At 38.8% G+C, this 18,167-nt stretch overlaps 1 protein-coding gene across 1 annotated transcript; it reads right to left on the minus strand.

Annotated features, from left to right (window-relative positions):
* Nucleotides 1-12,919: 12,919 nt before the first annotated feature.
* Nucleotides 12,920-14,263, minus strand: LOC141699715 (granule-bound starch synthase 1, chloroplastic/amyloplastic-like; the record flags this gene model as incomplete). Its single annotated transcript, XM_074503566.1, has 5 exons — nt 12,920-13,278; nt 13,394-13,522; nt 13,618-13,704; nt 13,791-13,982; nt 14,079-14,263. Coding segments are annotated over 5 exons (710 nt in total), but the record flags the coding sequence as incomplete, so codon positions are not given.
* Between the last annotated feature and the right edge of the window lie 3,904 nt (nt 14,264-18,167).

Genomic DNA, 18,167 nt, shown 5'->3' on the forward strand with positions numbered 1-18,167 from the left:
GGGACTAGGTTTCCGAATAATTCTCGTAGGCAATAGTACATGAGGTATGGAGCAAAAATTGAGGCGGCCCGTTTTATGGATATCTTTTCATAATTTATCCCTATGGATTTATGAAATTGCATTCGCGTTTATTTTGGGGTCATCCGTAAGTGAATCGGGGCTGAACGAATGAAACTAGGTTTCCGAATAATTCTCGTAGGCAGTTGTACACGAGGTATTTAGCAAAAATTGAGGCGGCCCATTTTATGGATATATTTCATAATTTATCCCTCTGGTATTTATGAAATTTACATTAGCGTGTTATTTGGGGGGTGTCGTCCGTAAATGGAATCGGGGGCTGAAACGACTGAACTGGCGTTTCCGAATAATTCTCGTTAGGGAGTAGTAGTACTACGATATCTGGACGCCAAAAATTGAGGCGGCCAGTTTTATAGCTACATCTTTCTCATTAATTTATCACCAATGGATTTTAGTTGAAATTGCATTCGCTTTTACTTTGGTGTTGTCGTTAAGGTGAATCAGGTGGTGATGAATATGCATGGAATTCGGTTTCCTGAATGAATTCTCTACGGCGTAGACACGAGGTAATTCAGCAAAAATTGAGGCAACCTGTTTTGTGGAATATCTTCTAATAATTGTATCCCTATGGATTTAGAATTGCATATTCGCGTTTATTTAGGGGTCGTTCCGTTAAGTGCATCGGGGCTGAAACGAATGGAAGTGGGTTTCCGAATAATTCTCGTAGGCAGTAGTACACGAGGTATGGAGCAAAAATTGAGGCAGCCCGTTTTATGGATATCTTTTCATAATTTATCCATATGGATTTATGAAATTACATTTACATTTATTTGGGGTCATCCGTAAATGAATCAGGGCTAAAACGAATGGAACTGGGTTTCCGAATAATTCTCGTAGGCAGGTAGTAGTGCACGAGGTATGGAGCAAAAATTGAGGCGGCCAGTTTTATGGATATCTTCTAATAATTTATCCCTATGGATTTATGAACTTTCATTCGCGTTTATTTGGGATCGTCCGTAAGTGAATCGGGGCTGAAACGAATGAACTGGGTTTCCGAATAATTCTCGTAGGCAGTAGAACACGAGGTATGGAGCAAAAATTGAGGCATCCCGTTTTATGATATCTTTTCATAATTTATCCCTATGGATTTATGCAATTGCTTTCGCATTTATTTGGGGACGTCCGTTAAGTGAATCGGGGTTGAAACTAATGGAACTGGGTTTCCCAATAATTCTTGTAGGTTGTAGTACACGAGGTTATGGAGCAAAAATTGAGGTGTCCCGATTTATGGATATATTTTCATAATTTATCCCTATGGATTTATGAAATTACATTCGCGTTTTATTTGGGGACGTTCATATGTGAATCAGGGCTGAAACGAATGGAACTAGGTTTCCGAATAATTTCTCGTAGGGAGTAGTACACAAGGTTATGGTACAAAAATTGAGGCAGCCCATTTTATGGATATCTTTTCATAATTTATCCTATGGATTTATGAAATTGCATTCGTGTTTATTGGGATCGTCCGTAAGTGAATCGGGGCTGAAACGAATGGAACTAGGTTTCCGAATAATTCTCGTAGGCAGTAATATACGAGGTATGGTGAAAAAATTGAGGTGGCCCATTTTATAGATATTTTTCATAATTTATCCCTATGAATTAATGAATTGCATTCGCGTTTATTTGGGGACGTCCGTAAGTGAATCGGGGCTGAAACGAATGGAACTAGGTTTCCGAATAATTCTCGTAGGCAGTAGTAGTACACGAGGTATGGAGCAAAAATTGAGGTGGCTCGTTTTGTGGATATCTTTTCATAATTTATCCCTATGGATTTATTAAATTGCATTCACGTTTATTTGGGGTCGTCCGTAAGTGAATCGGGGCTGAAACGAATGAAACTGGGTTTCCGAATAATTCTCGTGGGCAGTAGTACACGAGGTATGGAGAAAAAATTGAGGCGGCCCGTTTTATGGATATCTTTTCATAATTTATCCCTATGGATTTATGAAATTACATTCGCTTTTATTTGGCGTCGTCCGTAAATGAATCGGGGCTGAAACGAATGGAACTGGGTTTCCGAATAATTCTCGTAGGGAGTAGTAGTACACGAGGTATGGAGCAAAAATTGAGGCAGCCAATTTTATGGATATCTTCTAAAAATTTATCCCTATGGATTTATGAAATTATATTCGCGTTTATTTGGGGTCGTCCGTAACTGAATCGGGGCTGAAACGAATGGAACTGGATTTTCCGAATAATTCTCTAGGCGTAGTACACGAGGTATTGAGCAAAAATTGAAGCAACCCATTTTATGGATATCTTTTAATAATTTATCCCTATGGATTTATAAAATTGCATTCGCGTTTATTTTGGGTCGTCCGTAAGTAAATCAGGGTTGAAACGAATGCACACTAAGTTTTCGAATAATTCTCCTAGGCAGTAGTACACAAGGTGTGCAGCAAAAATTGAGGCGGCCCATTTTATTGATATCTTTTCATAATTTATCCCTATGGATTTTTGAAATTGTATTTGCGTTTATTTGGGGTCGTCCGAAAGTGAATCGGGGCTGAACGAATGGAACTATGTATCTGAATAATTCTCGTAGGCAGTAATACACGAGGTATGGTGCAAAAATGGAGGCGGCCCATTTTATGTATATCTTTTCATAATTTATCCTATGGATTTATGAAATTGTATTTGCGTTTATTTGGTGTCGTCCGTAAGTGAATCGGGGTTTGAAACGAATGGAACTAGGTTTTCGAATAATTCTTGTAGGCAGTAGTACATGAGGTATGGTGAAAAAATTGAGGAGGCCCGTTTTATGGATATCTTTTCATAATTTATCCCTACGGATTTTTGAAATTGCATTCGCGTTTATTTGGGGACGTCCGTAAGTGAATCGGGGCTGAAAGGAATGGGACTAGGTTTCCGAATAATTCTCGTAGGCAGTAGTACACGAGGTATGGAGCAAAAATTGAGGCGGCCCATTTTATGGATATATTTTCATAATTTATCCCTATGTATTTATGAAATTACATTAGCGTTTATTTGGGGTCGTCCGTAATTGAAATCGGGGGCTGAAACGAATGGAACTGGGTTTCTGAATAACTCTCGTAGGCAGTAGTAGTACACGAGATATGGAGCAAAAATTGAGGCGGCCCGTTTTATGCATATCTTTTCATAATTTATCCCTATGGATTTATGAAGTTGCATTCGCGTTTATTTGGGGTCGTTCGTAAGTGAATCGGGGCTGAAACTGAATGAAACTAGGTTTCCGAATAATTCTCGTGGGCAGTAGTACACGAGGTATGGAGCAAAAATTGAGGTGGCCCGTTTTATGGATATCTTTTCATAATTTATCCTTATGGATTTATGAAATTGTGTTCGCGTTTATTTGGGGACGTCCGTAAGTGAATCGGGGCTGAAACGAATGGAACTAGGTTTCCGAATAATTCTCGTAGGCAGTAGTAGTACACGAGTTATGGAGCAAAAATTGAGGCGTGCCGATTTTATGGATATATTTTCATAATTTATCCCTATGGATTTATGAAATTGCATTCGCGTTTATTTGGGGTTGTCCGTAAGTGAATCGGGGCTGAAACGAATGGAATTGGGTTTCCGAATAATTCTCTAGGCGTAGACACGAGGTATTGAGCAAAAATTGAGGCAACTCGTTTTGTGGATATCTTCTAATAATTTATCCCTATGGATTTATGAAATTGCATTCGCGTTTATTTGGGGTCGTCCGTAAGTGAATCGGGGCTGAAACGAATGGAAGTGGGTTTCCGAATAATTCTCGTAGGCAGTAGTACACGAGGTATGGAGCAAAAATTGAGGCGGCCCGTTTTATGGATATCTTTTCATAATTTATCCCTATGGATTTATGAAATTACATTTACATTTATTTGGGGTCGTCCGTAAATGAATCAGGGCTAAAACGAATGGAACTGGGTTTCCGAATAATTCTCGTAGGCAGTAGTAGTGCACGAGGTATGGAGCAAAAATTGAGGCGTCCAGTTTTATGGAAATCTTCTAATAATTTATCCCTATGTATTTATGATATTGCATTCTCGTTTATTTGGGGTCGTCCGTAAGTGAATCGGGGCTGAAACGAATGGAACTGGATTTTCGAATAATTCTCTAGGCGTAGTACACGAGGTATTGAGCAAAAATTGAGGCAACCCGTTTTATGGATATCTTCTAATAATTTATCCCTATGGATTTATAAAATTGCATTCGCATTATTGGGGTCGTCCATAAGTGAATCGGGGCTGAAACGAATGGAACTGGGTTACCGAATAATTCTCGTAGGTAGTAGTACACGAGGTATGGAGCAAAAATTGAGGCGGCCCATTTTATTGATATCTTTTCATAATTTATCCCTATGGATTTATGAAATTGCGTTCGCATTTATTTGGGGACGTCCGTAAGTGAATCGGGGCTGAAACGAATGGAACTGGGTTTCCGAATAATTCTCGTAGGCTGTAGTACACGAGGTATGGAGCAAAAATTGAGGCGGCCCGATTTATGGATATCTTTTCATAATTTATCCTTATGGATTTATGAAATTGCGTTCGCGTTTAGTTGGGGACGTCCGTAACTGAATCGGGGCTGAAATGAATGGAACTGGGTTTCCGAATAATTCTCGTAGGCTGTAGTACACGAGGTATGGAGCAAAAATTGAGGCGGCCCGATTTATGGATAAATTTTTATAATTTATCCCTATGGATTTATGAAAATGCGTTCGCGTTTATTTGGGGATGTCCGTAAGTGAATCGGGGCTGAAACGAATGGAACTAGGTTTCCGAATAATTCTCGTAGGCAGTAGTACACGAGGTATGGAGCAAAATTGAGGCATACCGATTTATGGATATCTTTTCATAATTTATCCCTATGGATTTATGAAATTGCATTAATGTTTATTTGGGGTCATCCGAAAGTGAAACGGGGCCGAAACGAATGGAACTATGTATCCGAATAATTCTCGTAGATAGTATATACACGAGGTATGGTGCAAAAATTGAGGCAGCCCGTTTTATGGATATCTTTTCATAATTTATCCTATGAATTTATGAAATTGCATTCGCGTTTATTTGGGGTCGTCCGTAAGTGAATCGGGGCTGAAAGAATGGAACAAGGTTTACCGAATACTTCTTGTTGGCATACACGAGGTATGGTGAAAAAATTGAGGCGGTCCTTTTTGATGGATATCTTTTCATAACTTATCCCTATGGATTTATGAAATTGCTTTCGCGTTTATTTGGGGACGTCCGTAAGTGAATCGGGGCCGAAACGAATGGAACTGGGTTTCCGAATAATTCTCGTAGGCTGTAGTACACGAGGTATGGAGCAAAAATTAAGGTGTCCCAATTTATCGATATATTTTCATAATTTATCCCTATGGATTATGAATTGCATTCGCGTTTATTTGGGGACGTCCGTATGTGAATCAGGGCTGAAACGAATGGAACTAGGTTTCTGAATAATTCTCGTAGGGAGTAGTACACAAGGTATGGTACAAAAATTGAGGCAGCCCGTTTTATGGATATCTTTTCATAATTTATCCTATGGATTTATGAAATTGCATTCGCGTTTATTTGTGGTCGTCCGTAAGTGAATCGGGGCTGAAACGAATGGAACTAGGTTTCCGAATAATTCTCGTAGGCAGTAGTATACGAGGTATGGTGAAAAATTTGAGGCGGCCCATTTTATGGATATTTCTTCATAATTTATCCCTATAAATTATTGAAATTGCATTCGCGTTTATTTGGGGACGTCCGGAAGTGAATCGGGGCTGAAACGAATGGAACTAGGTTTTCGAATAATTCTCGTAGGCAGTAGTAGTACACGAGGTATGGAGCAAAAATTGAGGTAGCCTATTTTATCGATATCTTCTAAAAATTTATCCCTATGGATTTATGAAATTATATTCGCGTTTATTTGGGGTCGTCCGTAAGTGAATCGGGGCTGAAATGAATGGAACTGGATTTCCGAATAATTCTCTAGGCGTAGTACACGAGGTATTGAGCAAAAATTGAAGCAACCCATTTTATGGATATCTTCTAATAATTTATCCCTATGGATTTATAAAATTGCATTCGCGTTTATTTGGGGTCGTCCGTAAGTAAATCAGGGTTGAAACGAATGGAAATAAGTTTCCGAATAATTCTCGTAGGCAGTAGTACACAAGGTGTGCAGCAAAAATTGAGGCGGCCCGTTTTATTGATATCTTTTCATAATTTATCCCTATGGATTTATGGAATTGCATTTGCGTTTATTTGGGGTCGTCCGAAAGTGAATCGGGGCTGAAACGAATGGAACTATGTATCCGAATAATTCTCGTAGGCAGTAATACACGAGGTATGGTGCAAAACTGGAGGCGGCCCATTTTATGGATATCTTTTCATAATTAATCGTATGGATTTATGAAATTGCATTCGCGTTTATTTGGGGTCGTCCGTAAGTGAATCGGGGTTGAAAACGAATGGAACTAGGTTTCCGAATAATTCTTGTAGGCAGTAGTACATGAGGTATGGTGAAAAAATTGAGGAGGCCCATTTTATGGATATCTTTTCATAATTTATCCCTATGGATTTATGAAATTCCATTCGCATTTATTTGGGGACGTCCGTAAGTGAATCGGGGCTGAAACGAATGGGACTAGGTTTCCGAATAATTCTCGTAGGCAATAGTACATGAGGTATGGAGCAAAAATTGAGGCGGCCCGTTTTATGGATATCTTTTCATAATTTATCCCTATGGATTTATGAAATTGCATTCTCGTTTATTTGGGGTCATCCGTAAGTGAATCGGGGCTGAAATGAATGAAACTAGGTTTCCGAATAATTCTCGTAGGCAGTTGTACACGAGGTATGTAGCAAAAATTGAGGCGGCCCATTTTATGGATATATTTTCATAATTTATCCCTATGTATTTATGAAATTACATTAGCGTTTATTTGGGGTCGTCCGTAAATGAATCGGGTCTGAAACGAATGGAACTGGGTTTCCGAATAATTCTCGTAGGGAGTAGTAGTACACGAGATATGGAGCAAAAATTGAGGCGGCCAGTTTTATAGATATCTTCTAATAATTTATCCCAATGGATTTATGAAATTGCATTCGCGTTTATTTGGGGTTGTCCGTAAGTGAATCGGGGCTGAAATGAATGGAATTCGGTTTCCGAATAATTCTCTAGGCGTAGACACGAGGTATTCAGCAAAAATTGAGGCAACTCGTTTTGTGGATATCTTCTAATAATTTATCCCTATGGATTTATGAAATTGCATTCGCGTTTATTTGGGGTCGTCCGTAAGTGAATCGGGGCTGAAACGAATGGAAGTGGGTTTCCGAATAATTCTCGTAGGCAGTAGTACATGAGGTATGGAGCAAAAATTGAGGCAGCCCGTTTTATGGATATCTTTTCGTAATTTATCCCTATGGATTTATGAAATTACATTTACATTTATTTGGGGTCATCCGTAAATGAATCAGGGCTAAAACGAATGGAACTGGGTTTCCGAATAATTCTCGTAGGCAGTAGTAGTGCACGAGGTATGGAGCAAAAATTGAGGCGGCCAGTTTTATGGATATCTTCTAATAATTTATCCCTATGGATTTATGAAATTTCATTCGCGTTTATTTGGGATCGTCCGTAAGTGAATCGGGGCTGAAACGAATGAAACTGGGTTTCCGAATAATTCTCGTAGGCAGTAGAACACGAGGTATGGAGCAAAAATTGAGGCATCCCGTTTTATTGATATCTTTTCATAATTTATCCCTATGGATTTATGCAATTGCTTTCGCATTTATTTGGGGACGTCCGTAAGTGAATCGGGGTTGAAACTAATGGAACTGGGTTTCCCAATAATTCTTGTAGGTTGTAGTACACGAGGTATGGAGCAAAAATTGAGGTGTCCCGATTTATGGATATATTTTCATAATTTATCCCTATGGATTTATGAAATTACATTCGCGTTTATTTGGGGACGTTCATATGTGAATCAGGGCTGAAACGAATGGAACTAGGTTTCCGAATAATTCTCGTAGGGAGTAGTACACAAGGTATGGTACAAAAATTGAGGCAGCCCATTTTATGGATATCTTTTCATAATTTATCCTATGGATTTATGAAATTGCATTCGTGTTTATTTGGGATCGTCCGTAAGTGAATCGGGGCTGAAACGAATGGAACTAGGTTTCCGAATAATTCTCGTAGGCAGTAATATACGAGGTATGGTGAAAAAATTGAGGTGGCCCATTTTATAGATATTTTTCATAATTTATCCCTATAAATTAATGAAATTGCATTCGCGTTTATTTGGGGACGTCCGTAAGTGAATCGGGGCTGAAACGAATGGAACTAGGTTTCCGAATAATTCTCGTAGGCAGTAGTAGTACACGAGGTATGGAGCAAAAATTGAGGTGGCTCGTTTTGTGGATATCTTTTCATAATTTATCCCTATGGATTTATTAAATTGCATTCACGTTTATTTGGGGTCGTCCGTAAGTGAATCGGGGCTGAAACGAATGAAACTGGGTTTCCGAATAATTCTCGTGGGCAGTAGTACACGAGGTATGGAGAAAAAATTGAGGCGGCCCATTTTATGGATATCTTTTCATAATTTATCCCTATGGATTTATGAAATTACATTCGCTTTTATTTGGCGTCGTCCGTAAATGAATCGGGGCTGAAACGAATGGAACTGGGTTTTCGAATAATTCTCGTAGGGAGTAGTAGTACACGAGGTATGGAGCAAAAATTGAGGCAGCCAATTTTATGGATATCTTCTAAAAATTTATCCCTATGGATTTATGAAATTATATTCGCGTTTATTTGGGGTCGTCCGTAACTGAATCGGGACTGAAACGAATGGAACTGGATTTCCGAATAATTCTCTAGGCGTAGTACACGAGGTATTGAGCAAAAATTGAAGCAACCCATTTTATGGATATCTTTTAATAATTTATCCCTATGGATTTATAAAATTGCATTCGCGTTTATTTTGGGTCGTCCGTAAGTAAATCAGGGTTGAAACGAATGCAACTAAGTTTTCGAATAATTCTCCTAGGCAGTAGTACACAAGGTGTGCAGCAAAAATTGAGGCGGCCCATTTTATTGATATCTTTTCATAATTTATCCCTATGGATTTTTGAAATTGTATTTGCGTTTATTTGGGGTCGTCCGAAAGTGAATCGGGGCTGAAACGAATGGAACTATGTATCTGAATAATTCTCGTAGGCAGTAATACACGAGGTATGGTGCAAAAATGGAGGCGGCCCATTTTATGTATATCTTTTCATAATTTATCCTATGGATTTATGAAATTGTATTTGCGTTTATTTGGTGTCGTCCGTAAGTGAATCGGGGTTGAAACGAATGGAACTAGGTTTCCGAATAATTCTTGTAGGCAGTAGTACATGAGGTATGGTGAAAAAATTGAGGAGGCCCGTTTTATGGATATCTTTTCATAATTTATCCCTACGGATTTTTGAAATTGCATTCGCGTTTATTTGGGGACGTCCGTAAGTGAATCGGGGCTGAAAGGAATGGGACTAGGTTTCCGAATAATTCTCGTAGGCAGTAGTACACGAGGTATGGAGCAAAAATTGAGGCGGCCCATTTTATGGATATATTTTCATAATTTATCCCTATGTATTTATGAAATTACATTAGCGTTTATTTGGGGTCGTCCGTAATTGAAATCGGGGCTGAAACGAATGGAACTGGGTTTCTGAATAACTCTCGTAGGCAGTAGTAGTACACGAGATATGGAGCAAAAATTGAGGCGGCCCGTTTTATGCATATCTTTTCATAATTTATCCCTATGGATTTATGAAGTTGCATTCGCGTTTATTTGGGGTCGTTCGTAAGTGAATCGGGGCTGAAATGAATGAAACTAGGTTTCCGAATAATTCTCGTGGGCAGTAGTACACGAGGTATGGAGCAAAAATTGAGGTGGCCCGTTTTATGGATATCTTTTCATAATTTATCCTTATGGATTTATGAAATTGTGTTCGCGTTTATTTGGGGACGTCCGTAAGTGAATCGGGGCTGAAACGAATGGAACTAGGTTTCCGAATAATTCTCGTAGGCAGTAGTAGTACACGAGTTATGGAGCAAAAATTGAGGCGTGCCGATTTTATGGATATATTTTCATAATTTATCCCTATGGATTTATGAAATTGCATTCGCGTTTATTTGGGGTTGTCCGTAAGTGAATCGGGGCTGAAACGAATGGAATTGGGTTTCCGAATAATTCTCTAGGCTTAGACACGAGGTATTGAGCAAAAATTGAGGCAACTCGTTTTGTGGATATCTTCTAATAATTTATCCCTATGGATTTATGAAATTGCATTCGCGTTTATTTGGGGTCGTCCGTAAGTGAATCGGGGCTGAAACGAATGGAAGTGGGTTTCCGAATAATTCTCGTAGGCAGTAGTACACGAGGTATGGAGCAAAAATTGAGGCGGCCCGTTTTATGGATATCTTTTCATAATTTATCCCTATGGATTTATGAAATTACATTTACATTTATTTGGGGTCGTCCGTAAATGAATCAGGGCTAAAACGAATGGAACTGGGTTTCCGAATAATTCTCGTAGGCAGTAGTAGTGCACGAGGTATGGAGCAAAAATTGAGGCATCCAGTTTTATGGAAATCTTCTAATAATTTATCCCTATGTATTTATGATATTGCATTCTCGTTTATTTGGGGTCGTCCGTAAGTGAATCGGGGCTGAAACGAATGGAACTGGATTTTCGAATAATTCTCTAGGCGTAGTACACGAGGTATTGAGCAAAAATTGAGGCAACCCGTTTTATGGATATCTTCTAATAATTTATCCCTATGGATTTATAAAATTGCATTCGCATTTATTTGGGGTCGTCCATAAGTGAATCGGGGCTGAAACGAATGGAACTGGGTTACCGAATAATTCTCGTAGGTAGTAGTACACGAGGTATGGAGCAAAAATTGAGGCGGCCCATTTTATTGATATCTTTTCATAATTTATCCCTATGGATTTATGAAATTGCGTTCGCATTTATTTGGGGACGTCCGTAAGTGAATCGGGGCTGAAACGAATGGAACTGGGTTTCCGAATAATTCTCGTAGACTGTAGTACACGAGGTATGGAGCAAAAATTGAGGCGGCCCGATTTATGGATATCTTTTCATAATTTATCCTTATGGATTTATGAAATTGCGTTCGCGTTTAGTTGGGGACGTCCGTAACTGAATCGGGGCTGAAATGAATGGAACTGGGTTTCCGAATAATTCTCGTAGGCTGTAGTACACGAGGTATGGAGCAAAAATTGAGGCGGCCCGATTTATGGATAAATTTTTATAATTTATCCCTATGGATTTATGAAAATGCGTTCGCGTTTATTTGGGGATGTCCGTAAGTGAATCGGGGCTGAAACGAATGGAACTAGGTTTCCGAATAATTCTCGTAGGCAGTAGTACACGAGGTATGGAGCAAAAATTGAGGCATACCGATTTATGGATATCTTTTCATAATTTATCCCTATGGATTTATGAAATTGCATTAATGTTTATTTGGGGTCATCCGAAAGTGAAACGGGGCCGAAACGAATGGAACTATGTATCCGAATAATTCTCGTAGATAGTATATACACGAGGTATGGTGCAAAAATTGAGGCAGCCCGTTTTATGGATATCTTTTCATAATTTATCCTATGAATTTATGAAATTGCATTCGCGTTTATTTGGGGTCGTCCGTAAGTGAATCGGGGCTGAAAGAATGGAACTAGGTTTCCGAATACTTCTTGTTGGCGTACACGAGGTATGGTGAAAAAATTGAGGCGGTCCTTTTTGATGGATATCTTTTCATAACTTATCCCTATGGATTTATGAAATTACATTCGCGTTTATTTGGGGGCGTCCGTAAGTGAATCGGGGCTGAAACGAATGGAACTAGGTTTCCGAATAATTCTCGTAGATAGTAGTACACGAGGTATGGAGCAAAAATTGAGGCGGCCCGTTTTATCGATATCTTCTAATAATTTATCCCTATGGATTTATGAAATTGCATTCGCGTTTATTTGGGGTCGTCCGTATGTGAATCGGAGCTGAAATGAAGGAAACTGGGTTTCCGAATAATTCTCTAGGCAGTAGTACAAGAGGTATGGAGCAAAAATTGAGGCAGCCCGTTTTATGAATATCTTCTAATAATTTATCCCCATGGATTTAAGAAATTGCATTCGCGTTTATTTGGGGTTGTCTGTAAGTGTATCGGGGCTGAAATGAATGAAACTGGGTTTCCGTATAATTCTCGTAGGCAGTACACGAGGTATGAAGCAAAAATTGAGGCTGCTCGTTTTATTGATATCTTTTCATAATTTATCCCTATGGATTCATGAAATTGCGTTCGCGTTTATTTGGGGACGTTCTTAAGTGAATCGGGGCTGAAACAAATGAAACTAGGTTTCCGAATAATTCTCGTAGGCTGTAATACACGAGATATGGAGCAAAAATTAAGGCGGCCCTATTTATGAATATCTTTTCATAATTTATCCCTATGAATTTATGAATATCTTCCAATTCCTCTTTTAACCTGGATTGGAAATATGAGCAGAGAGGGGATGTAGGTAGTGGTGAAAATGAGAGAGGAAGTGGAGGTGATGATTCAATTGATTATTTCAGTCGAATTGCTGTTATGTTGGTTTGATTTTGCAGGTATTGCCGTGTAAGCAAGACCAACTCAGCAAACCGTTACAAATTTTGTCAGGACTGACGGGAGTAAATCAACGCAAATTTTTTAAGAGTACTTTCATTAGCTGACTTAAAACTTTTTTTTACTTAGTAACTCAATTGCAAGTTACTATGTATAAAGTGATGAATTATTCATTTAACCCCAATGGTAAGTGGCACACTTTGACTGTGACAACACAGCAACACTTGTATATAAATTTTTAAAAATACAAGAATTACACATTTGTACTTCCAGAAACATAATACAGTATGATTATTTTTGTTAAAACTGCAGGCAGGTCGATACACCTGCTTTCTTAAATTCCAACATATATGGCGAGGTGCAGGAAGAAAAAGTAGGCACACATTCTACCGTCACTGTCACTGGCGAGATAAAGTCACCTGGCACAGGGCCTCAAGCTCCAAATCCTCACGGAGTTGCAACATTTTCCTTTGCTAGAGGTGCAATTTCATCACCTTCAATTCCGGGTTCACTCCCAGCTGCCCCCAAACTTAACAACACATCCTCCCACTTCTTTGCAGGTCCCTGTGCAATGTCAAAAGTTACTTCTATTAACAGCGAGTTATGACTCCAGTTTCATGGATCACTTTATTCAGTAATTTTAGTCAAATGTTTTGCAGAAGTGCATTTTTATGCTAACCTTCCATGATAGATCTTGAGCCATGCAATTCATGATCATCTTGGTTAAAGATGAAGTTCTATAAGTTGTTATTGCTTTTTTCACAGTTGTCACAATTGCCATGACATCTGCGGGATCAACTGTTTCACACTGGAAACAATACAATATATGTAGATTGAGCATCGGTTTACATTAAATTTGGAAACAAAATCATCTGGTTGTTTGACGTAAAAGGAGGTTCTTACTTCAACATTAAAGGCTCCCATCTGAAACCCTGTATAACCTTCTTTGACTGTATCCACTAGCCCACCAGTTGATGCAACTATGGGTACCTGCAGTGGATGGTTAAATGTTACATGATTGCAGTCGATACAAATATAATGTTATGTTGGTGGAGATAATTTCAGGTTTATCTTACTGTTCCATAGCGCATTGCATGCAACTGGATGAGACCACAGGGTTCAAATCTACTAGGAACAATCATAAAATCAGCCCCGGCTGTGATCATATGGGCCAACGGAACATTAAACTTTGCCACTCCTCTGGCCTTGTCTGGGTATAATATCTCCAACTGCTCGAGCTGCTTCTCCATTTGCTGTTTTCCAGTCCCCTGAGTAATGCGATAAAACAACCATCAGTAAAGAACTTCTTACTTGTTTGAATTATAAGCTAATGAGGTTCGGCTCAAATACTTCAAAATGCTTACTAAAACTATTATCTGTACTTCCTCGTCTATGAATCCAGAGATAGCTGTTGCAAGAATATCAGATCCCTTTTGTTCTTCTAGTCTCCCAATAAAGCCTATAACAGGGACTTCACTGTCTACTGGCAATCCAACCTCAGCCTGCAGGGCTTCTCGTTTATTTGTGGTCGTCCATAAGTGAATCGGGGCTGAAACGAATGGAACTAGCTTTCCGAATAATTCTCGTAGGCAGTAGTATACGAGGTATGGTGAAAAATTTGAGGTGGCCCATTTTATGGATATTTCTTCATAATTTATCCCTATAAATTATTGAAATTGCATTCGCGTTTATTTGGGGTCGTCCGTAAGTGAATCGGGGCTGAAACGAATGGAAGTGGGTTTCCGAATAATTCTCGTAGGCAGTAGTACACGAGGTATGGAGCAAAAATTGAGGCGGCCCGTTTTATGGATATCTTTTCATAATTTATCCCTATGGATTTATGAAATTACATTTTCATTTATTTGGGGTCGTCCGTAAATGAATCAGGGCTAAAACGAATGGAACTGGGTTTCCGAATAATTCTAGTAGGCAGTAGTAGTGCACGAGGTATGGAGCAAAAATTGAGGCGGCCAGTTTTATGGATATCTTCTAATAATTTATCCCTATGTATTTATGATAATGCATTCTCGTTTATTTGGGGTCGTCCGTAAGTGAATCGGGGCTGAAACGAATGAAACTAGATTTTCGAATAATTCTCTAGGCGTAGTACATGAGGTATTGAGCAAAAATTGAGGCAACCCATTTTATGGATATCTTCTAATAATTTATCCCTATGGATTTATAAAATTGCATTCGCATTTATTTGGGGTCGTCCATAAGTGAATCGGGGCTGAAACGAATGGAACTGGGTTATCGAATAATTCTCGTAGGTAGTAGTACACGAGGTATGGAATAAAAATTAAGGCGGCCCGTTTTATGGATATCTTTTCATAATTTATCCCTATGGATTTATGAAATTACATTTACATTTATTTGGGGTCATCCGTAAATGAATCAGGGCTAAAACGAATGGAACTGGGTTTCCGAATAATTCTCGTAGGCAGTAGTAGTGCACGAGGTATGGAGCAAAAATTGAGGCGGCCAATTTTATGGATATCTTCTAATAATTTATCCCTATGGATTTATGAAATTTCATTCGCGTTTATTTGGGATCGTCCGTAAGTGAATCGGGGCTGAAACGAATGAAACTGGGTTTTCGAATAATTCTCGTAGGCAGTAGAACACGAGGTATGGAGCAAAAATTGAGGCATCCCGTTTTATTGATATCTTTTCATAATTTATCCCTATGGATTTATGAAATTGCTTTCGCATTTATTTGGGGGCGTCCGTAAGTGAATCGGGGCTGAAACTAATGGAACTGGGTTTTCGAATAATTCTCGTAGGCTGTAGTACATGAGGTATGGAGCAAAAATTGAGGTGTCCTGATTTATGGATATATTTTCATAATTTATCCCTATGGATTTATGAAATTGCATTCGCGTTTATTTGGGGACGTTCATATGTAAATCAGGGCTGAAACGAATGGAACTAGGTTTCCGAATAATTCTCGTAGGGAGTAGTACACAAGGTATGGTACAAAAATTGAGGCAGCCCGTTTTATGGATATCTTTTCATAATTTATCCTATGGATTTATGAAATTGCATTCGCGTTTATTTGGGATCGTCCGTAAGTGAATCGGGGCTGAAATGAATGGAACTAGGTTTCCGAATAATTCTCGTAGGCAGTAATATACGAGGTATGGTGAAAAAATTGAGGCGGCCCATTTTATAGATATTTTTTCATAATTTATCCCTATAAATTAATGAAATTTCATTCGCGTTTATTTGGGGACGTCTGTAAGTGAATCGGGGCTGAAACGAATGGAACTAGGTTTCCGAATAATTCTCGTAGGCAGTAGTAGTACACGAGGTATGGAGCAAAAATTGAGGTGGCTCGTTTTGTGGATATCTTTTCATAATTTATCCCTATGGATTTATTAAATTGTATTCACGTTTATTTGGGGTCGTCCGTAAGTGAATCGGGGCTGAAACGAATGAAACTGGGTTTCCGAATAATTCTCGTGGGCAGTAGTACACGAGGTATGGAGAAAAAATTGAGGTGACCCATTTTATGGATATCTTTTCATAATTTATCCCTATGGATTTATGAAATTACATTCGCTTTTATTTGGCGTCGTTCGTAAATGAATCGGGGCTGAAACGAATGGAACTGGGTTTCCGAATAATTCTCGTAGGGAGTAGTAGTACACGAGGTATGGAGCAAAAATTAAGGCAGCCAATTTTATGGATATCTTCTAAAAATTTATCCCTATGGATTTATGAAATTATATTCGCATTTATTTGGGGTCGTCTGTAAGTGAATCGGGGCTGAAACGAATGGAACTGGATTTCCGATTAATTCTCTAGGCGTAGTACATGAGGTATTGAGCAAAAATTGAAGCAACCCATTTTATGGATATCTTTTAATAATTTATCCCTATGGATTTATAAAATTGCATTCGCGTTTATTTTGGGTCGTCCGTAAGTAAATCAGGGTTGAAACGAATGCAACTAAGTTTCCGAATAATTCTCCTAGGAAGTAGTACACAAGGTGTGCAGCAAAAATTGAGGTGGCCCATTTTATTGATTTCTTTTCATAATTTATCCCTATGGATTTATGAAATTGCATTTGCGTTTATTTGGGGTCATCCGAAAGTGAATCGGGGCTGAAACGAATGGAACTATGTATCTGAATAATTCTCGTAGGCAATAATACACGAGGTATGGTGCAAAAATGGAGGCGGCCCATTTTATGTATATCTTTTCATAATTTATCCTATGGATTTATGAAATTGTATTTGCGTTTATTTGGTGTCGTCCGTAAGTGAATCGGGGTTGAAACGAATGGAACTAGGTTTCCGAATAATTCTTGTAGGCAGTAGTACATGAGGTATGGTGAAAAAATTGAGGAGGCCCGTTTTATGGATATCTTTTCATAATTTATCCCTATGGATTTTTGAAATTGCATTCGCGTTTATTTGGGGACTTCCGTAAGTGAATCGGGGCTGAAAGGAATGGGACTAGGTTTCCGAATAATTCTCGTAGGCAGTAGTACACGAGGTATGGAGCAAAAATTGAGGCGGCCCGTTTTATGGATATATTTTCATAATTTATCCCTATGTATTTATGAAATTACATTAGCGTTTATTTGGGGTCGTCCGTAATTAAAATCGGGGCTGAAACGAATGGAACTGGGTTTCTGAATAACTCTCGTAGGCAGTAGTAGTACACGAGATATGGAGCAAAAATTGAGGCGGCCCGTTTTATGGATATCTTTTCATAATTTATCCCTATGGATTTATGAAGTTGCATTTGCGTTTATTTGGGGTCGTTCGTAAGTGAATCGAGGCTGAAATGAATGAAACTAAGTTTCCGAATAATTCTCGTGGGCAGTAGTACACGAGGTATCGAGCAAAAATTGAGGTGGCCCGTTTTATGGATATCTTTTCATAATTTATCCTTATGGATTTATGAAATTGTGTTCGCGTTTATTTGGGGACGTCCGTAAGTGAATCGGGGCTGAAACGAATGGAACTAGGTTTCCGAATAATTCTCATAGGCAGTAGTAGTACACGAGTTATGGAGCAAAAATTGAGGCGTGCCGATTTTATGGATATATTTTCATAATTTATCCCTATGGATTTATGAAATTGCATTCGCGTTTATTTGGGGTTGTCCGTAAGTGAATCGGGGCTGAAACGAATGGAATTGGGTTTCCGAATAATTCTCTAGGCGTAGACACGAGGTATTGAGCAAAAATTGAGGCAACTCGTTTTGTGGATATCTTCTAATAATTTATCCCTATGGATTTATGAAATTGCATTCGCGTTTATTTGGGGTCGTCCATAAGTGAATCGGGGCTGAAACGAATGTAAGTGGGTTTCCGAATAATTCTCGTAGGCAGTAGTACACGAGGTATGGAGCAAAAATTGAGACGGCCCGTTTTATGGATATCTTTTGATAATTTATCCCTATGGATTTATGAAATTACATTTACATTTATTTGGGGTCGT

This window comes from Apium graveolens, unplaced genomic scaffold, assembly GCF_009905375.1.
Source record: "Apium graveolens cultivar Ventura unplaced genomic scaffold, ASM990537v1 ctg1151, whole genome shotgun sequence".
Lineage (NCBI taxonomy): Eukaryota > Viridiplantae > Streptophyta > Magnoliopsida > Apiales > Apiaceae > Apium > Apium graveolens.